Genomic DNA, 26,818 nt, shown 5'->3' on the forward strand with positions numbered 1-26,818 from the left:
GAGATCTGTTCATATAAATACAGTTTCTATTTTTTTCCTTTTATGGTCAAGGGAATATATTTCGGCTGATAATCGAAAGTCGTCATTTTTTATCCGTGATGTTTAACGTTTAAGGCCCTGTTTAGGATTGTTGTATGTGCACAGCATCGTGTGTTAACGTGAGTACGTATGTCACTTGTACTAGTCCGTACTGATGACAACTTTCTGGTTCTAGCCACTGAGAAACCCGGTCACAGTGGATACCCACTTGGACATGGATACCTACTTAAACTCGGACAACCAATCACTAGTCGATCGCTCCCTATTTGAGTTCTTATAATTATGCTGCTAGCCATGCAGACTAACAACCGGTGCCATCAGTCTTTGATAGTAAGATCCAAACCCGACCTCCAGCTTTCGATGAGTGCGACGTCAAACAAGAGACCAATAAACCAACCATAAGCTTTCAAGGTGGGCACTCAATGCAGTATTCAAATGAAGAGGTCTTTGTTTAAGAGGCACTCGCGGAGTCCGTTGACCCGTTCCAGTGGTTTGTGCCGTACTGTTTTCCGTACTCCCTCCCTCTCTCTCTCTCCGTCTCTCTCTCTCTCTCTCTCTCTCTCTCTCTCTCTCTCTCTCCCCTCTCTCTGTATGTGTGTGTGTGTGTGAGTGTGAGTGTGAGTGTGAGTGTGAGTGTGAGTGTGAGTGTGTGTGTTTTAAATTTAATACACAACATAGGCCACTGCATGAAAATGGGCGCCGCCTTCTTCCGACGTGTTGAAAACGTGTGGTAAGAAGACCCGGGTTCGATTCCCCACAAGGGTACAATGTGTGAAGCCAATTTCTGGTTTCTCCTGTCTTGCTATTCTTGGAATATTCCCCAAAGAGGCGTAAAACACACTCGCTCACACACTTTCCCTCATTTATTTCATAAAGATACCAAATGATTTATATGGACATGTGAAATATCATAGAGGGACAATTAGGAGTGTATGGTCGTAATAAGCACAATAATGATGAAATGTACCTTGGTACTTACAACAACGGCTCCAGAGGACCCCATCAATCTGCGGGTCTTTGTAGGTAATGTGAAAGCTCTGTCAAGTTCTGGTGTAATGTCTGAACGTTCGGGTGATGTCTTCAGAGTCTGGAATGATTCATTGTTCGTGTAGACAAAGGTTATGACTGAGACATGAAATGGCAGACACCGATTGCAGCATGTACTCTTGGTGTGATATAGAATTGCTGTCGGTATTTTTGTGCGTTGTGTAAAATCCATAATGTACTTGAGTGGGTAACTGGGGATAACACCCGATATTCTCGTAAAGCATAAACATGTCCTTTACTACCAGTAGCACACGTCAATCAAACAGTTTGCATAAACAAGTTTATGTTTGTTGACTACTGTAAATATTTTGGTGTTCAGTATATTTACTTGTGTAGGCCATATTCTTAAAAATGTCAAATATTTCACCAAATGTTCTTTTCGAAAACAAGAACTAAGAGCCATGATCTTGAAATTTCATGTTGAAAAAAAACCCCCACATTTTCTTGTTGTTGTTTCCCAGATACATGACGTAGATATTTAAACACTCTTGTACTGTTGTAAAATTGACATTGCAGGTTAACGGAACAACTCAAGCATGTCATATAGGACAAATGTAACATACGAGGAATCCTTGGAAAGATAATGCCTGGCAAAATATTTTTACCTATTTCTGTATTAGGGAGAACTCACTACTCGCAAGTGGCGTTTTATCTGTAAAATAAACCTGTCATAAATTATTCCATTTTCAAATTCAACATTGTTTACAGCCCACTGTCTGTGATTGTAACATCTGTTCAATGATTTACAACTTATGAACATGTTTGCTCGCATGTATGTTGTCAATCAATGGTTTGTCTAGCCCACACGCGGTTATCTACAAACCGTCGTCACGGACTAGATTATTGCTGAAAGCACGCACGTACGCACACGTGACTGCAATATCACTGGACTGCCTCCTATATACCTCATAACTCACCTTTCTATACAGTAGCACCAGTGTGAGCTTAGCATCAGTCAGCATCTATCCTTCAAAGAGTTCACGTTATCATAGACTAAATAACACTGCCACGGCATCATAGAGTAAATAGCATTGGCACTTTATCATAGAATAAACACATCATTGGCGCCCAATAACGGGGAAGCCTGAACTACACTGACCATATGACACTGTACTTGTGTGTTCATGTTAACTACATTTACACTCAGTTACACAGTATAGTTCGTTCTTTCGTTCGTTTGTTCGTTCTTTCGTTCGTTCGTTCGCTCAGTTGTTCTGTTATTAAACGGGGTTGATTATTGCGTTGTTTAACGCCGCTCTAATACTCCAGCTATATGGCGGCGATCTGTAAGTAATCGATTCTGGACTAGACAATCCAGTGATTAACGGCGTGAGCATCGGTCAACGCAACTGGGATACGACACATGTTTTAACAAATTCAGAGAACCGGACCACTTGATCCCCACTTGGGTTGGTGAAGATCAAGTCTAACACGGATTTTCACTGGACGTATTAAACGGGGACACCGTGACATTGGTTTAAAAACATTAAACAGATTCTCGTTTGTTCATTTATTAAACGGGAACACTGTACCGTTGATTTAAATACATTGAACAGATTCCCGTTTGTTCATTTATTAAACGGGGACCCTGTGCCGTTGATTTAAATACATTGAACAGATTCCCGTTTGTTCATTTATGGAACGGAGACACTGTAACATTAGTTTATACACATTGAAGAGATTCTCGTTTGTTCATTTATTAAACTGGGACACCGTAACATTGGTTTAAATACATTGACCAGGTTCTCGTTTGTTCATTTATTAAACGGGGACACCGTAACATTGGTTTAAATACATTGAACAGATTCTCGTTTGTTCATTTATGGAACGGGGATTCTGTAACATTAATAGGTTTAAATACATTGACCAGGTTCTCGTTTGTTCATTTATTAAACGGGGATACTGTAACATTTGGTTTAAATATATTGACCAGGTTCTCGTTTGTTCATGTATTAAATGGGGACACCGTGACATTGGTTTAAATACATTGAACAGATTCTTGTTTGTTCATTTATGGAACGGGAACACTGTAATATTGGTTTAAAGACATTGAACTGTTGCACTCGTTCGCTAATAAAAAATAACGGGGACCATTTAATATTGGTGTGAATACACTGAACCGTTTTCCGTTCGTTGATTTATTGAACAGGGACCCTAAAGTAGTGCTTTAACAAGCGTCCGTTTGTTTATTTATTGAATTCTTTGTTATGACTCTGCCAGGTACTGAACAGAGGGCCTCAAAGTATTGGACGAACCAGGGATTCGAACCTTTCCCTATTGGATCTTTATACAGAAGGGACACACGTTCCCGTTGTGCTCTGCTACGTTTTACCCCTGGGGAACCTGCCGGGTACGCCTGCAGCTGCATTTACTTGTTTGTCTGGAGTTCATTTAATGCGGATGGACCTACCTCTCGCATGTAACATGTGTTATTTCCGGATTACACTTTCTTTGTAAGTGCACATTCTAGTTACTTTTGTCTTCCACTCCACGTCGGGCACCCAACCATCAACACACAAGATCTAAATATAAATCGCCCAACCGCCACCGCTTCCACAAAAATGGAAATCTGGACCACGTACTTTGTGCACCACTCTCAGAAGAGCGAAATTGGCACAGCTCTATAATGCCATTTAGAAACTGATAAAATGTAACTTACATACATTTCTGTCAACAAGACACCGCGGACACGTCTGTACAACATGACACTTATAACGTCATAGTAAACGGTATAATTCTACCATGACGTCAGCAAATGCTGGATTGTGATAGGTTAATCAAGGTCATTCAGGGGTATATAATCCCGTTATATACGGCAAAAAATGAAAACAGATTTATCTCCCTTTTTTCTGTCCAATCAGAACATGACATGACTGAGTTCTGTCTAGAAGAAACATTTGAGTATCGCGCTCGGGAAGGGGTTCTAGCTTTCACGATGCATCCGAAAATTCCCGAGATCTTTCGAACGATCACTTTTGAAACAAGGTCGCTGATTGCACTACTAAATCTGATTGCCTCCAATCACAAGTCTTGAACACTCGCACCATGAAAGGGTCGTATTAGAAGAAAGATTACGTAGGAAGATGTGAGAAGTAACCACTGTGGGAAGAGAATGCTTATTTCCATTCACAGTATGTATTTTTTTAAATCTTAATAACGCGGTTATGATAGAATGGATATTAACATATTTTTAGGAAAATCAGGAGTATATAATGTAATTATAATAGCTCTAAATTTGATTTAAAACCGAACGCGTAGCGAGAAATGAAACAAATAAAAAAAAAATCGAGCTATTTTAATATCGTTTTATACGTCTGATTTTCCAACACAGTATGTTATCTCCTAAACAGAAATATTAACCTGCTCACTGGGCGTAGATCCTGCAAGAACTTCAGGCCACGCGTACATGCACGCTATATGATATGAATGGCGGAATTGTCCACCTATACATGTTAGCCTTCAGTCTCAGCTGCATCATCCCGACCTCGCGGTACAGCTGCATCATCCCGACCTCGCGGTACAGCTGCATCATCCCGACCTCGCGGTACAGCTGCATCATCCCGACCTCGCGGTACAGCTGCATCATCCCGACCTCGCGGTACAGCTGCACCATCCCGACCTCGCGGTACAGCTGCATCATCGCGGTACAGCTGCATCATCCCGACCTCGCGGTACAGCTGCATCTTCGCGGTACAGCTGCATCATCCCGACCTCGCGGTACAGCTGCATCATCCCGACCTCGCGGTATACGGATAGCGATGTAACTAAACGTATGGCAGAATAAAATATTCGTGCTGAGGAAATTTCTTTTATCTTCCACTTGCACATGATATGTATTCATATTCTAAATATATGTATTATATTATGTCTGCATTAATTTGAAAGAATTATTTTATATGTGTTCAGATACTATTCTGTAACTGTGAAGCATATTTAATAATATTTAATGCAAATCTAACGCATATATTTAATTAGGCTACAATACACTTTCCATATCCAGTAGAAATGATTGCAAAAAGTGAGTGAGTATGGTTTAACGCCGCTTTCAGCAATATTTCACTAACGTTCATCCGTGTATTTATATGGTTAAGGTACAAAGCATGATTGCCAATCCTTTTTATTCTAGGACAGCCATGTAAATCGCTGACATAAACATCGAAGGAGTTCTCAAAAGCGCACTATTGTCTGGGTCGACGGCCTACCTAATTTCGCGAACGATGGCCTATGTGTCAGCTACCGGTTCAGGTGTGCAAGTATTGGGCGTTCCTCGGAAAAGGAAGCCGATTTATCACGTGTAAACTGACATGTGCCAGTTGCTGTTGACGTTCGAGAATCTCCATGACAGCAAAGACTTGTGTAACATGATCATGTTCTACCGTTCAAGAGACAACAACGCTGAAATACTTGCGCATAGTTCCAACACTTTTTACCCCTACTTTGATGCATATGTCTATTTAACGATGTATGGATACTGACGGCCAAATAGACCAACTCAGAGTAATAGTGAGTGAGTTTAATTTTACGCCACTTTAGTAATATTTCAGCAATATCACGGCGGGGGACACCAGAAATGGGCTCACACATTGTACCCATGTATGGGGATTGAACCCGGGTCTTCAGCGTGACGGGCATTTTAAGCAATTTTACCACACTGATTCCTGTTTCAAAGACATCGCCTTGGAATAAACATCTCTTGTTTCATTCAGTGTCACTTATCACACTGAGGTATACACACTTTTGCCCGACAGTTTACATGCCTCTCCAGAAAACAATACACCTCAAACAAGTGGGTTATGCACAATGGTTTGTTTAGAGGACACAGATGGAGTACAGGAGTGAGTGAGTGAGTGAGTGAGTGAGTGAGTGAGCTGAGTTTTACGCAATAGTCCAGCTATACGGCGGCGGTCTCTAAATAATCGAGTCTGGACCAGACAATCCAGTGATCAGCATCATGAACATCGATCTGCGCAACTGGGAACCGATGACACGTGTCAACCAAGTCAGCGAGCCTGACCATTCGATCCCTTTAATCGCCCCTTACGACAAGCATAGTTGGTGACACCTGGTATCATCGTTGATTTTCGTTGGTAGATGCATATTATTAACGCAGTTGGTTTTCTCTTTATCCTCAGCAGAGACAAGGCTCGATCTGCTAGTCTCGGATTCGACCCGAGCGAATCCATTATGTGTGTGACTGGTCTCACGCCGTCTTTAGCAAAGTTCCGCCAGTATCACAGCGACCACCATCACATGTTGTATCTATGGGAAATCGAAACAAGGTTTTTGGGAGTGACGCGTTAACTTGTAGGCTATGCCACCAACCAATACAATATATGACTACTTGAAGAAACCAGTAGAATGTGTGTAAATGCATTACATATAAGTACACGCATGAATGTTTTTGAATGTTTTGGAATACGTTTATTTGATATATATTTGACGTAATATGATAGTCATATGCATACTTAAAAGGGTGAGGTCATGTATACTCAAAGGTAAATGCAACGAAACTAGCGTCCAAAAGAAACGATAAGAATATTTTTCTGGTCTAAAATAAATCAAAAGCAAATTATGGTAACAATAAATGTTTAATTGTAAAATACAATCATTCAGCAACACTATTTAATGGACTGACAAAAATAAAAACAACGCAGCTCGTGATCTAATCACATGAGTGACACTGTGGAGCATTATCCAACATTCGTTCACCAATGAAAATTCGACTGGGAGTTTTGGAAACTTTCTGGGCAGACTAGTGAATATTGTTCAATACCGGGCGTGGTCAGCCCTAGCAGTGATGCAGGCCTCAAGCCGACGTCGAACGGAGTAGGTGAGTCTTCTGACATTTTGATTAGGGGTCCAGCCCCTTTCCCTGTGCTGGGCAGCTGCAAAAGTTTCCGCGTCAGTGACTGATTTTTTTGCGTTTCCGAATACGACGTCCCAGTTGGTCCCAAAGGTATTCAACTGGGAACAGCTCTTGAAGCGCTAGAATCTGCTTAGGTCGCTAATGATCACTCTTTCGCTGCTTGCCAGTATGGCACAGTGCTGGTCCTTCTATCTCTGGCACGTCATTCTTGGCGGAGTCGTCCGGCCACAATGTGTCTGCAGACTGGACGTCCAAAGCTGTTGGCGCTTGATGACGTCACAGAGGCGTATTGGTTCCCCAGGTGAAACACATGTAAATACAGGTGTTCTTGTTGGGTAGTGAACGTCGGTCTACCACTGTCTGTAGTACTGTCAGTCTGTCGTAAACGTTGGATAAGTGTGGCGATGCTGGATTTGCAGCACCCCTTGGTCCTAGCCACATGCTCTTGTGCTGCTCCCATCTGTGGCACACTGATTGCTATCTTCCTCTGTTCTGATGTTATACAAGGCATGCTCCTGGTTGTCAATCGATTAGCATGATGTAAATGAATAAACCTGGTCAGCTTTTATACCCTAATTTGATACGGGTAACTTTGTGCACAGTTTCCATTTTACGCGTGTAAATTCTTTTTTTCTTCTACAAAATACGAAATACAAGTGCAAGTGTTCTCTAGGCATTGACATGTTGTGCCCGAGAGATGTGTTTTTAGCTATTTTCAAACAGAGTGATAAGTATTTTGTCAATTTATAATCATTTGTTTTCGGTGGCGTTTCTTTTGGACGCTGGTGTATTTGTATGCTTAATGGGCACTTAAGCGTTAGAACTTACATTGAAGCTACTCATTCAATATTCGTTGAGTTTGAGTGAAATGAAACAGTCAGCGAAAACACGATAGTTATTTGTGTAATGTATTTATACGCGTTTCCCCTCGCTTGTGTTTGATACACCCCCATCTTCTGAGAAAAGAGAGCACGAGTATAGATTGCAGGGAGCTTCATTCAATTTGTCCTTGTGGACTAAGAACTTCAAATAAGCCCGACAGGGCTGGTTTGACAGTTACATACATATACGGTTTTCGAGTTAGGAGGTTGGTGTACATAAGTTATTCCAAGATTGATTGCACCGCTTTTAAGCGTATTACGAGCAGGGTAGTGTATCTCAAAGAAGAGGTGAACCCCTTTCCTTATGCGAACATGGCACCTTTATATAAACTTACTGACTGATCCATGTATATTAACCTCGTGAAAGATGTAATATCAAACTCGATTTCGCTTGTTTGATATTGGTCTAATAAAAATGGTATTACGGCGAAGGTCGTTTAGTATCCTCTATATATCCCACACTTTATGTTCTGTTTTTATAATACATAGTTTCCTGCAATATGTGCTCTATTGTTGTATCATATAAACTCATATAGTATGTATTCATTGCTATATCACGTAAACGTCCCAAGTATGTATTCTATTGTTATATCATTTACCCCCCCTCAGTATGCATTCTATTGTTATATCATTTATACCCCCTCAGTATGCATTCTATTGTTATATCATTTAATCCCCCTCAGTATGCATTCAATTGTTATATCATTTCAACCCCCTCAGTATGCATTCTATTGTTATATCATTTAAACTCCCGCAGTATGTATTCTATTGTTTTATCATTTGAACCCCCACAGTATGCATTCTATTGTTGCATCACATAAATTCCTGCAGTATGTATTCAATGTTATATCCCACAGTATGCATTCTACTGCTGTGCCATATAAACTCTGGCAGAATGTATTCTGTTGTTATATGATATAGTCTGCTTCAGTGTGTATTCGATTGCAATGTCATATAAACCCCTTCAGTGTGTATTTGATTGCTTTATAAGATAATCTCCTGCAGCATGTATGTTATTGTTAATACACATAGTATCCTTCAGTGTGTATTCTGTATTCTGTAAAATCCCACATTTTGTATTCTATTGATATGTCATATAAATTTCTGCAATATGTATTCAATGTTGTATAACATAATTTCAAGCAGCACTATTCTATTGTATAACACATAAACTCCCGCAGTATGTATTCTAATGTTGCGTCATATAATTTGTGGCGGTATGTATTCAATGTTATAACATGTAGTCCCCTGCAGTATGTATGTGGTATATCACACAGTATCCTATTAGTATGTATTAAGTAGTTATATCACATAAACTCCCGCAGTATATATTCTGTTGCTATGCCACATAAACTCAAGCCGTATTTTTCTATTGTTATGTCATATAAACCCTTCAGTGTGTATTCTATTGCATATCCTAAATGCCAAGCAGTTTGCATTTTATTGCTACATAACATAAGTTCCCACAGTGTGTATTCCATTGTTATGTCATATAAACCCTAAAGTGTGTATTCCATTGTTATGTCATATAAACCCTAAAGTGTGTATTCCATTGTTATGTCATATAAACCATACAGTGTGTATTCCATTGTTATGTCATATAAACCCTAAAGTGTGTATTCCATTGTTATGTCATATAAACCCTAAAGTGTGTATTCCATTGTTATGTCATATAAACCATACAGTGTGTATTCCATTGTTATGTCATATAAACCCTAAAGTGTGTATTCCATTGTTATGTCACATAAACCCTAAAGTGTGTATTCCATTGTTATGTCATATAAACCATACAGTGTGTATTCTATTGTTATGTCATATAAAGCCTAAAGTGTGTATTCCATTGTTATGTCACATAAATGCTACAGTATGTATTCTATTACTATGTCATATAAACCATACAGTGTGTATTCTATTGTTATGTCATATAAACCCTAAAGTGTGTATTCCATTGTTATGTCACATAAATGCTACAGTATGTATTCTATTACTATGTCATATAAACCATACAGTGTGTATTCTATTGTTATGTCATATAAACCCTAAAGTGTGTATTCCATTGTTATGTCACATAAATGCTACAGTATGTATTCTATTACTATGTCATATAAACCCTAAAGTGTGTATTCTATTGTTATGTCATATAAACCCTAAAGTGTGTATTCCATTGTTATGTCACATAAATGCTACAGTATGCATTCTATTACTATGTCATATAAACCATACAGTGTGTATTCTATTGTTATGTCATATAAACCCTAAAGTGTGTATTCTATTGTTATGTCACATAAACGCTACAGTACGTATTGTATTGTTATGTCATATAAACCTAGCAGTGTGTAGTCTATTGTTATGTCATATAAACCTTGCAGTGTGGATTCTGCTGTTATGTCATATAAACCATGCAGTGTGTAGTCTATTGTTATGTCATATAAATCATGCAGTGTCTATTCTATTGCTATCTCATATAAACCTTGCAGTGTGTATTCTATTGTTATGTCATATAAACCTTGCGGTGTTTATTCTATTGTTATGTAAACCATGCAGTGTGTAGTATACTGATTCTGTCGTTATGTCATTTAAACCCTACGGTATGTATTCTATTATCATGTCATATATACCATGCAGTGTGTAGTCAGTTGCTGCATAGTGTAAGTAAGCATTCTGATACCGATTTAACATTTGCGTCAACGGCGATGCGGCCCTGAAATCATCAGTCTCGACTGGAGAGTACAGAGAAATACGCCAGGAACAGCAGCACTAGTTGTGAGAGCCCATCCAGCGTTAGTCAAGTTTCAGTGTAACCCGACGAAGTTGAACGGTCCCGATACAGTCATCTCGACCCGTGAACAAAGTTGGCTTGAACTGAGTTAGTATGCAGCAAGTAGCGACAACAGCATTCCTCCTCTCACCCACCTTTCTTTAAATTTAAGAAGAAGACACAGTCATCTATATTCCCCGCATTACCTCCAATTTACGTCTAAGTCACACTTTTTGCCATGGAAACGCCAAAAATAGTTTATTCAAAACTATCAAAAGGCACCAGTACACCACTAGACCAATCTATGTGTCAGGTTTGGTGAAGAAACACTGAAAAGTTTTAGACTTCCGCTCCGGAAAAGATAAATGTACACGGACGGGGTGTATTTTAATAACCCCTACAAAACGCGTTGCAGGGGATAACAAGGGGGCAGTAGGGTACTCGTCATGCCGAAGGCGCTCGATTTCCCACATAGGTGGCTGTGATACTGGTGAAATATTCTACACCGCGTCTAAAACTTTATTCACACATCGACTCACTTCAAAGACACTTCTTGTTATAACTAGGGTTGGATATTGCCTTGATTCTCATACTGCGAAACATTAAAAAAAATTAAGAGATATTGCAATATATATTGTGATATACTGACTGGAATGTTTCTCCCCAAGTGCATGCATCTTTAATTCATAACAGCTGTCATCTTCTCAGTTAGCGTTACACCATACTTTCAGGCTTCCCGTCCCTATTGTATATGGCTGTATGCCAATGCCCTACAGATAATGAACCTGATATACTACTCGAGACTAATAGAATGTAGAATGTTTAATTGAAGTACTGTATTGCAACAACGTTTTGGGAACACTATAACAAAGGAAACAGTACAACATGCATATGATTTTCATGTTTAGTGTTGTTTTCTTTAACAGAATGCACTTCAATGCTCTATCCTTATGTAGTACTTATTACTGTATGTCAGTGATTCATTCAGATTAAACTCCAAAATAAACCTGTGTTAACATGAACTATCGCAAAACGAAATGAAAACAAGATTTAGGTGAACTGCTTGAGCAGCAGAAATCTCATGTCATCTCCAGTGACTAAGATCCTTGACTAAAGTGTATTCATAGTCCTACAAAATTTATCTTGGCCTTTATGATAAATCAAGCAGTCTCTTCATAAAACAGTGGTTATAGCGTTCACTCGTCACGCCGAAGACTCGGTTTCGATTCCCCTCTTGGGTACAATGTGTGGAGCCCATTTCTGGTGCCCACCACCGTGATATGGCTGGAATATTGCTAGATGAGGCGTAAAACTGTATTCACCTCGTTGAGGCTTTGTCGTGACCTTTACGAACACCTGGGTACAACACTATATTGAAATGTACCTGTCAGAGTATTTAGCCCAGTTTGACCGTCGTTAGTATCCTGAGAGAACTCATGATGATTTAACTGATGTTTAACTCCTTTTTAGAAAGTCTTCATTGGGATTCCATGTTTGGATGTACATCGCAACCTTGAGGGAGTTTGTTGTTTGTGGCTTCACACCGTAATATTCCAGCTATATGTCGACAGTCTGTAAATATACTGGATACGACAATCCAGTGGCCTACAGCATGAGCATCGATCTACGCAACTGGGATACGATGACACGTGTTACCAAGCCAGCGAATGACCATCGGATCCCGTTAGTCGCCTCTTACGACACGTTCACTCCGTGTGAACATTGTCCAGGTCAAGCATGGTATCAGGATGCCTACTGGGATAGAATTACTATTAGTGCTTATATATCTTAACTGTAAAAATGACCATACTTTGACTGCAAGGAGATGACGAACATTTCAGAGAGTTATTGCGAAGTTTCCACTATAATCAAGCCTAAAAATAAAAAATATCTGACGAAACAAAGAAAGATAAAACGAAGATATTTTGATGCCAAGGCCCGCCTATACAAAAAGAGCATGCCGTTTACTCCATGTTAAACTAGGCTTACGGTCTCTTTGTGCAAAAACGATCCCGGTATCCCGTCAACTAAATGTTAAAAAATTGCCAGTGCCAAAGGTATGAAAACTGACGTAAAGCTCATACGATGACGTGCAACATACAAGCAGCTTTGTCTGTTTTAGTAAGTACATTCCTTTGACTTCCTCATGAACATGTCCAGAATCTAGAATGTCTTGATTTGTTTGTAAAGCTTATAGATATCAAAACGTCTTGACCGGCCACCTCCGTTATGTTTGAAGCAAAATCAATTAACATAGTAGGTGAAATCTGACTGGTTTAAAGGAGGGTCATACGATCGAGCCCCGAAAGTCGATCCAAGTTCAAGAGAAATAGTAACTGTTAATTTTCTTGACAAGGAACTGAGGACGTTCCGCGATACCAATAATTTCAGTCCCCTTTCACTACTAGTATTAAAGCTCTGTTCGCATGGTACATGATTTGCACATGTGTAAGCCTACACCCTAATGTATATTTACATACATATGCAAAAGCAAATTTACTATGCGTTCGCATGAAGAAAAAGGTGTGTGTTTGTATTGTTAGGGGGGTAAACAACTTGTTGCCATGTGATCATTCAGTCTCTGACCTTTCCCATGTAAGGATACCATGTAACAACCTGGTTCTAGAGCAGAGGAACAGATACAGAATGGATCCATACTATGGTTAACCTGTTTGGCATGGGCAAGTCAACAGTATGCCATATCCTAGTGGATCACTTACTGGAGACCTATGTTATCTTACCCAAGGATGAGGAGCTGGATCTTGTAATCCAAGGTTACGAAAGGCGATGGAATGTTCCAATCTGTTCTGGTTCCATAGATGGCACACATATACCCATCAAGTACCCCAAAAGAAGCCCACGGTGGTTACTTGAACAGAAAAGGCTCTTACTCAATTCTAATGCAAGTCATGTGTGATCATCAGTATGTATTCCGTGATATAAACATCGGTTGTCCAGGTCGTGTCCATGACGCTAGAATCTTTGTAAATTCAGAAATATTTCACAAAGGCGAGTCTGGAAAACTGTTTCCTCAGTTTCACAAAAGGGTAAACCCTCCAGGAAGAGATTTTAATCTCCCAACTGTTATACTCGGAGATGGAGCCTACCCTATGACAAAATGGCTTCTGAAGCCATACAGCAAAAAACATTTCTGTGATGCCTGCTCATTAACCTTAGTTGAAAACAATGAGCGCTTTCGTGGTGACTGAATCTTTAGAGGAGCATCCTCTGTTTCAGGGTTATCTGCACTGGTTCCAGGTCTTGGCTCTTGCTCGTGGTCAGAAGGAAGACTGTTATCCCTTTTTGTCAGCCTCTGTATCACCAGTAACCCCAGACACTTCTGCATCAGGACCAACCTCTGTATCACCAGTAACCCCAGACACTTCTGCATCAGGACCAACCTCTGTATCACCAGTAACCCCAGACACTTCTGCATCAGGACCAACCTCTGTTTCACCAGTAACCCCAGACACTTCTGCATCAGGACCAACCTCTGTTTCACCAGTAACCCCAGACACTTCTGCATCAGGACCAACCTCTGTATCACCAGTAACATCAGACACTTCTGCACCAGGACCAACCTCTGTTTCACCAGTAACCCCAGACACTTCTGCATCAGGACCAACCTCTGTTTCACCAGTAACATCAGACACTTCTGCATCAGGACCAATCTCTGTTTCACCAGTAACCCCAGACACTTCTGCATCAGGACCAACCTCTGTTTCACCAGTAACATCAGACACTTCTGCACCAGGACCAACCTCTGTTTCACCAGTAACCCCAGACACTTCTGCATCAGGACCAACCTCTGTTTCACCAGTAACATCAGACACTTCTGCATCAGGACCAATCTCTGTTTCACCAGTAACATCAGACACTTCTGCATCAGGACCAATCTCTGTTTCACCAGTAACATCAGACACTTCTGCATCAGGACCAACCTCTGTTTCACCAGTAACCCCAGACACTTCTGCATCAGGACCAACCTCTGTTTCACCAGTAACATCAGACACTTCTGCATCAGGACCAATCTCTGTTTCACCAGTAACCCCAGACACTTCTGCATCAGGACCAACCTCTGTTTCACCAGTAACATCAGACACTTCTGCATCAGGACCAACCTCTGTATCACCAGTAACCCCAGACACTTCTGCATCAGGACCAACCTCTGTATCACCAGTAACATCAGACACTTCTGCATCAGGACCAACCTCTGTATCACCAGTAACATCAGACACTTCTGCATCAGGACCAACCTCTGTTTCACCAGTAACCCCAGACACTTCTGCATCAGGACCAACCTCTGTTTCACCAGTAACATCAGACACTTCTGCATCAGGACCAACCTCTGTATCACTAGACACATCAGTACCTATGTCATCATGGGTTTTATCTATTGCAGAGTTTTCAATGATCTTCACAGGAGATCCCAATATTTCATCAAGTTTCTCAAAATGCTTGCAGAGTGAACGGCCTCTACCATTCTTCTTCAGTTTTCCCTTACACATCCTGTAGCTTGTTTGAGAGTATGCATTGTTCTTTACATTGTTCTGGTGTCTTTTGAAATCCATAGTCCTAAAGGACTGAAGAAATAGTCCTGTAAATACCTGTATTTTTGGTTTTAGGATCATCTAGGCTTTCCTCCACATGTAACCCCTATCAGATGTTCAACAAGGCTAGTGTTTGTTGTTTCAAAGGCATTTAGAAGTTGGTGGAATCAAACTAAAAACACTTTATGGGTCAACTTCTTTATTATACAAGGTCACAACGTTTCGAGACAGTTGATAGTCTCTTCTTCGGGTGAAGTGAAGAAGAGACTAGGAACTGTCTCAAAACGTTGTGACCTTGTATAATAAAGAAGTTGAACCATAAAGCATTTTAGTTTAAGGCTAGTGTTTCATCGTCTGACCAGGACGCGCCCCGCCTCTTGACTCTCTCTGTCATTTTGGAAGTCTTATGCACGAAGAAGCACTGTGAGGGAGACGACAACAATTCCCGCCAAAATTGTAAATGGATCTTATGCAATTCTGGCCTCTATATAAGTTTATGAAAGTTCATCTTTCGAGACATGCATATGTTTATTTTGCACATGTGCAAAGTTATTATGCGTTCGCATGGGCCAATTTGCTTGCCATGCAAATTTGCACATGTGTAAAAGTATATTTACACCCGAGTCGAATCAGATGCAAATTTACTTCCAGTGCAAATATGCGTGGTGTGTAAATTGTGTCCACATGGACTAGTTTGCACATGTGTATTTTATTTGCATACGTATATATATTTACATGGAGTGCAAATGGCTCCAGGGTATATAAATTCACGATACTCACTGATGTGCATGGGATAGCTGACTGTGTTACAAACTTTGTATGTAGTGCTGTAGTGCAAACACACAATCCGATGCACCAATTAACCAGTAAATAGTATCTTCTTTTAACACGGTTTCTAGTTTTGATTACTAACCACAATTGCCACTGAGCAGAAACAGATCGTATCCATAGGTCCCATGCTAGAAATAGTCCCCTGATAGTTCTAGAGAGTGTTCCAGAGGTTTAAAGCATGGCCTCTCGTCATAACTACCTAAATAATCTTCACTTCACCCATGCGTGACACAGCGCTATACCAGAAAAACAGTTTTCTTCAATATACACGAAAGACGTTTACAATTACCAAATTGACTTTCTAATTAATCTGCCACCATTAACAGACGAACACGTGTACAACAAGGTTTAGTGATATTAACGTCTTGTTTGTTAGTGCCATGAATTATGCAAGTCGTTAAGCGAACTGTATCTTTAATCCATATTGCTTACGGTGCATAGCGAGGTCAGCCTTTGTTTGATGCTAAGAGGATGCAGTCTTCTTTGAGTCAATAATACAGCATCTTTTTGAAAGTGGTTATATGAAACCGCTTGTTTCTTAACGGTTCAAAGGGTATGAATAAAACAGCACAGTGTTACGGTACTTGTAACGGATGATACTGCAAACGAAGAAGCCATGGCTTGTCCAGACTCTGTTGATTTATTCATACAAAAGCGATTTCTTAAACACTTCGGACATTGGTGGAGATGGGTTGTGTGGACCTTCGTGGCGGCGGCCTCAGTGTTGGTGGTGTTGTTGGTGACCGTGTTGGTGTTGGTGGTGACGGTGGTGGCGATGTTGGTGGTAGCGGTGGCTGCAGTGTTGCTATAGTGTTTGGTCACACATGTGCCCAACACGGGTTCGATTCCCCACATGGGTACAATGTGTGAAGGCCATTTCTAGTTTCCACTTCCGTGAATGGGAGGAATACTGATAAAGGTGTCGTAAAGCCATATTCAGTAAGTGTAAGAAGAAACACAACACCAACACCAACACCAACACCAACACCAACACCAACACCAACACCAACACCAGCAACAACACCAACAGCAAGATCCAAGCAACACCAATTCGTTCAGCCAATATGATTTATGAGAGACGTCAGCATAGTGACAATAATTTTGATACACGTATACATACAATGTATATGAAAATTCATGGAAGAAAGATTCAACACGTCTTGCTTACAGGTAGAGAATAAACCTCTAAAGAGACTTTTCACGATACTCGCTATTCAAGATGCCTTATTATCAGTGATATCAGGCAGCCTTCAACACAAAGTCTACAAGTCGGAGCATTGTCGGAAAGACAGCGACGGCGACTTCACTTAGCATGTTTTACAAATGGTCACAGGTTTTACAATTGGCCACGGGTTTTACAAATGGTCACAGGTTTAACAAATCGTCACAGGTTTAACGACCGGTTTATTATAGATGTCGATAAAACACATTCACAGTCACCCAGTAAAATATCACCTTCAGGATGTTATTATAACCTGTGGCCGTAATATACAAGCAATCCTCATTCGCTACCCCAGGTGTGATGGTGAACATTTTCAAATGACCATTGGTGTGTCTGTATCCGTGCTCGACGGCTTCATGAAGTGGTAAAAAATTCGAACAGTGGTCAGTTTGAAATTAGACCTATGCTGTTTGTGTTTCTTTTGTTTATTGAATACAGGCTTTATTAGATGGTGGTTAATTTAAATCTGGACCATACAATCCAGTGATGGAAATCAAGGGGATTGTTTCACGCTACGACTCGACGACGACAAAGCAAGTCACCTAGCCTGATCTATTTAGTCGACTCTTACACACGTAGAACCCTAGTCATTGTTGCAGTCCCTACTGGTTGTCCCCCACACTTGGCTGACACGTCCGAGTTATATATACAATGATGGATATGACAAACAGTCCATGATAGGAATCTTATCAAGTGTGAAGCATTTATAAAATATCTAGATGCCCTGTAACTGAAATCCACTGAAGAGGTGTTACAACTTAGTGTACATTTGCTTCCTGCATGGGCCCCAGCTGATTTACCATATCCCTTCTGTTGTTAGAAATTTAGGCACAGCTAGCCCAAAATTAAAAATACACATATTCTATCATTAAAAACAGTGGTAAGTTTTTATGTACATTGAATGTTTTGGGACTTGGGTATCCTCTCAGGAGGACAATAATTTTACAGTACTTAACACCCCTCTCGAGGATACAGCCATTAACAATTTTAGTTACTAATTCAATTTTTTTACTGTTCATTGAATGTTTTGCACTTAGCTATCCTCTCAGAAGGACAATAATTTTACAGTACTTTAATAAGTACTTTGATACGTGTGAATTGGCACGGCTCCCACGGCCGAAAGCTTTGATTACACGATGCCATTTAGGAAGTGGTCAAATGCAACATACATGTATGTCATATTTGGGATTTCACTTCCTCAGTAAAGTACAAATTCTAGTGCTTTTTTGCTTGAATGATCATTGTATAATTCAATTATTTCAATTAGAAGAGGATGTTTGCAAGAAAGATTGTTAATAGCCTGAAGGAACGAAAGAGAGTCTGAATAGATTCTATATTTCTTATGTTTGGGGGATTTATTAATACATTTTAAGGCTGTTAATACAGCGTTTGCTTCGGCTGTAAAAACTGAGCTGAGATCTGGCAGTCGAGAAGGTATTGTTCTGAATCCAGTGACAATGGCAGGAGCAATTGCGACACCATCCTTGGATCCATCTGTAATTAAAGGTTGGTATGTACAATAGTTAGCTTTTAACTGTTTGTGTTCTAGCTTATATTGTAAGTCATTGGTTTCTGATTTCTTAACCAGTGTTAGAGTTAAGTTAACTTGTTGCCTCACTAGTTGCTGAGGTGTTGATCAAGAGACGGTTCATCAGCTTCAACACAGAGACTGTCAAGGGGAGAAGTTCTAAAACATCCAAAACAAAGTCTAAAACCTTGCTGGTGGACAGAACTAAGAAGTTTCAGATTGTTTTTACAGGCCCTGCCGTGAGCCTTTATCAAGCTTAGAGCAGACCAGTGATCTATATAGTTGTAGGATTGTAGCTTGTTCCCCTCCTCATTTTGATTTGGCCTAGTAAACGTAATTCAAAGGTTGAGTGGGTGAGCATCGATTTGTTCACGCCGCTTTTAGCAATATTCCAGCAATATTCCAGTGGAGGACTCAGGGAACGGGCTTAACGCATTGCACCCATGTGGGGAATCGAACAAGGGTTTTCGGAGTGACGAGCGAACGCTTAAACCACTGTCTTTATCTCTCACTTAGTACCTCAGTAAATGAATTGTTACAAATTAGGGATTCTTTGATTGATATCCCAGTAACCAGCGTTAGCTTATACGATCAATGATAGATTATTAATATACATGTATATTTAAATTTATTTGTTGCACGGATTAGAATTTGAATTTGATCGTCGATTTTAGACCACTACAAACGGTTTTCATTAATCAACTAATTGTCAAAAATGTAAAAATTCCACAATTTCACATAAGTCTGAGAAAAGTTGACACGTTTTCCGGCATTTACAAAAGTTAACTTTTTTTTCTCAAATATGCACAGAAAGACTGGTCATAAGTGTTCAACAAAATAACCCGGGCCTTATAACGTTAATCCAAGACCTCAACACTTCTTTATGTGGCGGCTGTTTCTTCTGTCTGGGGAATACGTCTGTCCACAAAGCGTGGGTCCCTTATATTGAAGTTTGGCATCCATGCGTAAATCCTGGGACAGGTGCTGCGAAGTCCCTCTAGAGCATGATGCAGTACAGATTCTCAAAAACAAACCCTGCCCTGAGAGTTTATTACGATAAACGCCACGTAACATCATAGCGGGTAGGATGGCGTGTGTGTGTTGCATTTTTGAAGGGGTTCGTCTACCTCCCCCCATCCACACCCTTCACTCCCCATTTTCCGTGCCAGGAAGTTTATGAATTAACTTGTGAACCCCCGTGGGAAAAGGTGAAACTGAACTGTGCACCTCCCCAAACCCCTTCCCTAAACGCTGTATCCACCCTGAACATTGAAATGGAACGTAATAATTGTTTAGCTTTTCAAACATGCACGAAAAACGTTAAAGCTATTCTAAATCGATTAACTCAAACGTGTAACCCTACGCATTTTACACAGGACGCGGGGTGTATGAGTACTGTCATAAAAACTTAATCTTAAGACTCAGTGAAGGGTGTCTCAGGTACCTACATTATTAATCCCGCCACTATCAGGGGACACCGCGTGTGGGCAAGAAGCGTCACGGTAGCTGAACGTACAGCAAAAGGAAATAATTGTTTCTGACTTTTTTATGCAGGATTATTGGGTTTCTAGAATGTAGCAAGCTTCATTTTGTTTATGTTCACTGATGCAGACGTTCACAGTTGTGTTTTTTTTAAGAGAAGTCGTTCAAACGATTAGGTTTGTTGGAGCCTACGGTACGGTTCTTGAATTTCTTAATGTTTTGAATTGATGCCTGGCATTTAGGTTGGGAGAGCAGATGTTATTTTGTCGTGCATATAATCTGAGTTTGAATCCCAAAGAGGGATGAAGCCCTTCAGGTCCATTTCCTGATATGTGACTAATACATCAGTATTTGAAGAAAATGTTGCACTAAATTGTGCTTAATCATTGTTTTCACCAAATAAATGTAAACGTTTGTTTCCTCATATATAGTTAGTTGTTTTACACATGTGAAATGTGCCTGTGACCTCTTTGCATGTAGTCCACGTTAGTCGTCACTTCCGACAAGCATGGGTCGCTGAAGACTTAGCCTAACACACATGTAGTCCACGCAGTATAAACATACATTATAACATTGGTGGTAAGACTTGAATGCTGGATAAATACTGGTGGACAGTTACTGAAAACTACGAGCAGCGGTTCAAGGAAGGCAACTATACATACCGAGAGGTGTGGACCACCAATGTGCACTCTAGGTAGTGAGAGTGAGGGTGCATAGTTTTTTCGCCGCTTTTTGCAATATTCCATCAATATTCCAGCTGAGGACACCAGAAATGGGCTTCATACATTGTAACCATGTGGGGGATCGAAATGGGTTCTTCGGCGTGACGAACGAACGATTTAACAACTGAGCTACCCATCGCCCCACACTCTAGATGGAGCGGCAGCTTATATGCTACATGTTATCACATACTGTGTAGAATACCATACATCAGAGAGACACAAACCCCAGTCTCAGATATATATCCTATTCATTGTAAGTCACTGTGTGGGAGAGAGGGTAGGGTAGCCGAATGATTAAAGCGCTAAAGCGTGAGTCTGAAGACCCGTGATCCGTCCCCCACAAGGGTACAATGTGTAAAACAATATTCACTTACGCACTCGCTGTACGGGAGAACTGTGTGTAGTTCAGTGTTCAGCAAACGATACAATAGCGTATATATAGGTGGTTTACTTGGTTCAGTAAACGGTACACATCTCTCTGTAACACACTGTGCCGCATTTTGTATCATGACTGATTGCATAAAGCCCTTGACGGCCTAATGTAGATTACACATCTTGTAGGTTCCGCTATGGTGATGAGAATGTGCTCTTTCTCACCACTAAGAACCCTTAAAACACAATAAAATAATAGTTAAAGATGAGGAGTCGCTGATGTAGTTTCCACAGTTTATTCTGGAAGTGTGACATAGGTTGCACACAGACCCGACTTTTATAGGTCTTCGCAGCTAAGGAAACTACCTCAGCACTCATTTAAGTTATTTATAATTTAGACTTTTAACTTAACAATTAAACCTAACTACATGATTTTGTAAAACAATGGCATGGAGAACTATGAAATAATACTAATTAATTGAATTGGCGGTTGGCAAGGTGAGCTATATTAATTACAAGCTGTTTACCTGGCAACTAGATGTTGTTACATGAATAATAACCTGACAAGTTTGAAAATGATGTTACAATAAAAGTGGACAATATAAATATATACATAAATTATATTAAAATATTACAGTAAAATACTCTAAAATACTCGTGTTTAAAATATGAAAAAAGGTACACATTTTGTCACTGGGACAGTGATCTAAGACCTCACAAATACACACTGTCTTGTCTTAGAAAGACTTAGAAACTGATATTGCCTTAGAAAGGACCATGATTGATTAAACATAATCAGATAATAATCTCAGATAAGCCTGAAATTACTTCAATAAGGCAGGTGCAACCATTACCATTTCACATGTTTCTCCATGCAGGTTTATTACACATAGATATTCCTACGTGAATTCGCCAGGTAACAGATATATGTATGTGGTGAATGATATACACATATATCAGTCTTAAATGTCTCAGGATGCAGATCGCGACTGGGGGAGTATGGTTTTAACCAGCTTTTTGGTGGACCAGAGACCTAGATTTCAAAGCGTTCTCTTGTCACGCTGAAGACCCGGGTTCGATTCCCCACATGGGCACAACGTGTGAAGCTCATTTCTGATATGAGTGTGTCACCCACTCACTCACACACTCGCTCTAATGCAACGTGTTTGCACGAATATATCAATGGATATGATTGCACATATATTTCCACAAACATAACAATATACGTATTTTGATGTGGTATAATCACACATGCCTCCACGCAGCGGGCTATCACATGGATATCTCTCAGCAGCATGATTACACACAAACACCTTCATCCAAATAATAACACATGCACGTCACTGTAGCCTGATGCACACTGGAAGATCGCGATAAAGTATATTACAATGATCTCCGCGAATGATAACTTCAACTTCATTTCCATTCCATCACATATACAAAGAAATTAATTCAACGTGATTATTTAAAGAGAACGCGGGTTGAGGTAGCCAAATTTTCAAAGCCTTAGGTCGCCACGCCTCGCACGGATACATCGCGTCAGGTCCATTTCTGGTGTCCCCATGATGTTGCTGGAATATTGCTAAAAGCGGCGTAAAAACGTACACACGCACAGAAAGACGTGTTAACCATGTTCTACAAAGAGGTGGGATCAATGTGATTATCAGGAGCAAATGAATGATAATACAGGTTTATGCAAAGCAGGAGATGCTTTCCGTTTCTAAGAACACCTGGTGGCATCACTTTCAGTAATCTATTCAAATAATGCTAGCAACCATTTTACTTTTTCACCGTGTGGAATCGAGAGTGGTTATTCCTTGGAACGTGAGTTATCCCACATATAATTCAAGGTTTCTGATGTTGCCCAGTGATATAGAGCTTATTCGAGTCAACAATTATATGTGTACGTATTTGTTAATCAATAGCAATGGCACAGTTTTTCGTTTTATCTTTATATACTCATATGAATATGTCGATAAAATCGAAGAAGACACCAGAAGGTCTTGACTTGATGATCTTGTAACGCATGTACACACACACTGTATAACTGTATAACTGCCATACCAGAGCCTTCGCAGGAATGGTAATCACAGGAACATATCATAGCCATGACGCTCGCCTTGACGTCATATACCTAACAGGAATAACTAACAAGAAGCAGCAATAACTAGACGAAACATCGATACCCACCAAGAAGCAACAATAACTGGCAAGAAGCAGCAATACCCAGCAAGAAGCAACAATAACTGGCAAGAAGCAGGAATAACCAACAAGAAGCAGCAGTTCCTATCAAAAGGCAGCAATAACTCGAAAAAGCAGCGATACCAAGCAAGAAGCAGTAATAGGAAGCAAGAAGCAGGTATAACTAGAAGAAGCAGTAACAACCACTAAGAAGCATAAATAACTAGCAAGAAACACCAATATCTAGAAGACGCAGCAATACATAACAAGAAGCAGCAACAACTGAGAGAAGCAGCAAGAAGGAGCAACAACTGAGAGAAGCAGCAAGAAGCAGCAACAACTGAGAGAAGCAGCAAGAAGCAGCAACAACTGAGAGAAGCAGCAAGAAGCAGCAATAACTAGAAGAAGCAGCAATAACTAACAACAGAAGCAATAATAGGAATCTGGGCTAGAACGAAATATTCTCTTATTTCAAAGAAATAGGTGTAAAATATACAAAATAACACTCAGTAGTTCTTTAAGAACTAAAAAAAGTTAAAGAACGTCTGATTCGTTTGGAGCACTACAGTACTCTGAAGACGCACCTTATTATTCACATTATTTCGTAACAGATCAGCTATTGTAATTTGAAACAATAGGGTGGTCTTTAACTAGATTGAATAGTATGCATTGATGGTTCGTATGAACACGTGATCTACGGTCCATGCATGCGTCAACACTGCTGTCGTTTGTGTGGTATTACACGTTCTTTGGCTAATTATGTTAATCCATATAGATTGTTTCACTGTTGTTAAAAGTCACTGGTTTAGCATTACTTTGACAATGTTTTGGGATGAATGTCCAATAAAGATGTAAAAAGGCTATAAATTCTTAGTCATATATAGTGTCAGGGACGATACTAACTCTTCAGCACTGTTGGCAAGGTAATACGATTAGAATTTCATCGCGTTCAAATAACGTATGCCGAATGACATTGACAACATCTACTGTAACGGGTACGGACGCGCTGAGGAGCGCTAGCGATGGATCGTGTCTTCTTTAATTGTTACAACTCCTTTGTTTCCGAATACAGATCAATTCAGGTGATGTTTGAATGCGGCAACTGAAGTGTTGTTGGAACAGAATAAAATATTCATTCATCGACCCATCTGAAGAGCCGAGCGTGACGGATGTTTATGGATAAACTAATGCCATGATACATTCTCTTGCGTTTCAGCCCGAAGAAACTGCTGTTCAGTAATGCGAGAACGTCAGCTTACTGAAGATGGCAAGGACACACGAAGAACCGTGTCGTCTTCTCATTGGCTTATTCTGAAGTTAGGAGTACGTGATTGGATGTTTCTTCTCCCAGGACCTGCCATTCACTAGGCAGCAGACCTCGGCCGGCAGTTCTGCCTCGATGTACGGCACTTCAAGGAAACAGGTAACATTGATTGAAATGAAGAAATGTTTGTTATGTGCGAACATTTTGCATGTAGTGTTGAGCATTGTACATCAATGTTTATAAATCCATACAACAAAACTGGGTTATTGCAGACTTGTGAATACCCGCAGACACTGCCATAATACACATAAAGACGCTTTGGTGCGTAATAGGATGTTCTGTCACAGCTTGTCATTAATATTATTATATTGTTTCTGACAGCAAGGTAAAAACATGTCAGACATTTCCAAATGTAAGATAACAATTTACATATAGAAGTTATAGCGTCATTATCTCGTATAATATAGATACCATTTGCTATAACTTCAGACAGCGCCGTGCACAGATTAGTTAAACGATTCAACGCTGGTTATTCTAAATTCAAACCATTTGTTGCCAGAACAGGCTGGTCGTCCATTTAAATTCGGGACTCGTACTGTTTTCAGTGTTTGGTGTGTTAGGGTTTGTGAATAAGACGTGCTTAATTCAAGCTTGGAAGTAACGGTTTTGCCGAATGGGCAACTAGCATCAGTTTGAAAATGAAATTTACTTATACTTATCAACATAACTTTATCTCCCCAGTCCAATCCTTCTGTTTATATTCTTTCAAAATATTTTATATTTGTCAGTGTCCATACACTCATCCAAAGGAAACTTGCGTAACAATGTTGCAGGACTTTTATGTAAGTGTGTAAAATTTGAATAATCAGCAGATTACATAGATGATATGAACAATCCCTCGTCGTCACAATTGTAAATATTTGCTGTTGCACGCATGTTCAAAATACTTTCATTGTGTTTAGTGTACAACCCCGAGGCCTTAAAACTGAAATAGATAATCGATTGAATCAATATTGTTATAAAGAGACAAGCTTGGTCACCGCGAACTATGAACAGCAATAAGTTGGAAGACTGAAAAGGGTGTGTTCGATGCACGGAAAACAGTTCTCCCCATGTGTATCTCTTACACGAAGTCTCCTCTAAAATATTTTTTATACATTCAATAGGTGGTCTGTAAGATACTATACACTCTGGCAGCTTTCGTGTTTGTGATGCACAGAGCATCTGTATCAGGTTGTAGCGGGTGTTGTTAACGATATGGCAGAGAGAGAGAGAGAGAGAGAGAGAGAGAGAGAGAGAGAGAGACAGAGAGAGAGAGAGAGAGAGAGAGAGCAAAAACGCACGTGCAATCTACTTCGTATGTTTTATAATCTTGACACTCCAAGTACATGCACTTCCGAACTTGCAAGTTGTGCTTGAATCATTCATCTTAACGTATTTCTTGCATATCGAACGCGACTGAGGTTCTCATCGAAAAATAGATACCATTTGTGGGGGATTTAAAACATTTAGTAAAGAATTTAAATTGTTGAATTGATCGTGGTTAAAACCTGCCTATTGATTGTCATTGTCTCTATCAGGATCATTCAATAAACCAACAAACCAAGGCTCCTCGTGAGCACTTGGCAAACTTCAAGTGGTTTCTCTAATCAAACTGTTAAAATACAGAAGTGCAATTGAGACAGAATGCAGGATTGGGGATAGATAAACAGACACAGCGAGAACAGATATAAGGACAAGCAGCATAGCAAACAGATAGACTAGACTGAGAGTAATATGTAGGAGACAAATCTCTCTCTCGCTCTTCCCCCCTCTCTCTTTCTTTCTCTCTCTCTCTCTCTCTCTGAGTGTGTTGTGTGTATGCGTTGGCCAGCACTTAAGACAACTCCCTGCCTAAATGAGAGAAAGGAAAAACAGACAGATAACGAGACACACGGACAGTCATACAGTCATACCGTATCTTTTAACTATCATATAGGTAAATGGACTGAGAGGTGCGTTGTTACAATAGCGCAACGGATAAACAAAGAGGCAGGTAATAGATAGATACTGTGATGGGCAGGTAAATGAAAACA

At 40.0% G+C, this 26,818-nt stretch overlaps 1 protein-coding gene across 1 annotated transcript; it reads right to left on the bottom strand.

The window, feature by feature from the left end:
• Positions 1-13,884: 13,884 nt before the first annotated feature.
• On the bottom strand, positions 13,885-15,099 carry LOC137291995 (cysteine-rich, acidic integral membrane protein-like). Its single transcript, XM_067823548.1, has one exon. The coding sequence runs from the start codon at positions 15,097-15,099 to the stop codon at positions 13,885-13,887; it is 1,215 nt and encodes a 404-aa protein (XP_067679649.1).
• Positions 15,100-26,818: the final 11,719 nt, after the last annotated feature.

The sequence above is a fragment of the Haliotis asinina genome, chromosome 7 (assembly GCF_037392515.1).
Source record: "Haliotis asinina isolate JCU_RB_2024 chromosome 7, JCU_Hal_asi_v2, whole genome shotgun sequence".
Lineage (NCBI taxonomy): Eukaryota > Metazoa > Mollusca > Gastropoda > Lepetellida > Haliotidae > Haliotis > Haliotis asinina.

Bases quoted from the DNA above. Each gene is read 5' to 3' on its own strand.
- LOC137291995 (XM_067823548.1), bottom strand. From the start codon at position 15,099: ATGTGTAAGGGAAAACTGAAGAAGAATGGTAGAGGCCGTTCACTCTGC.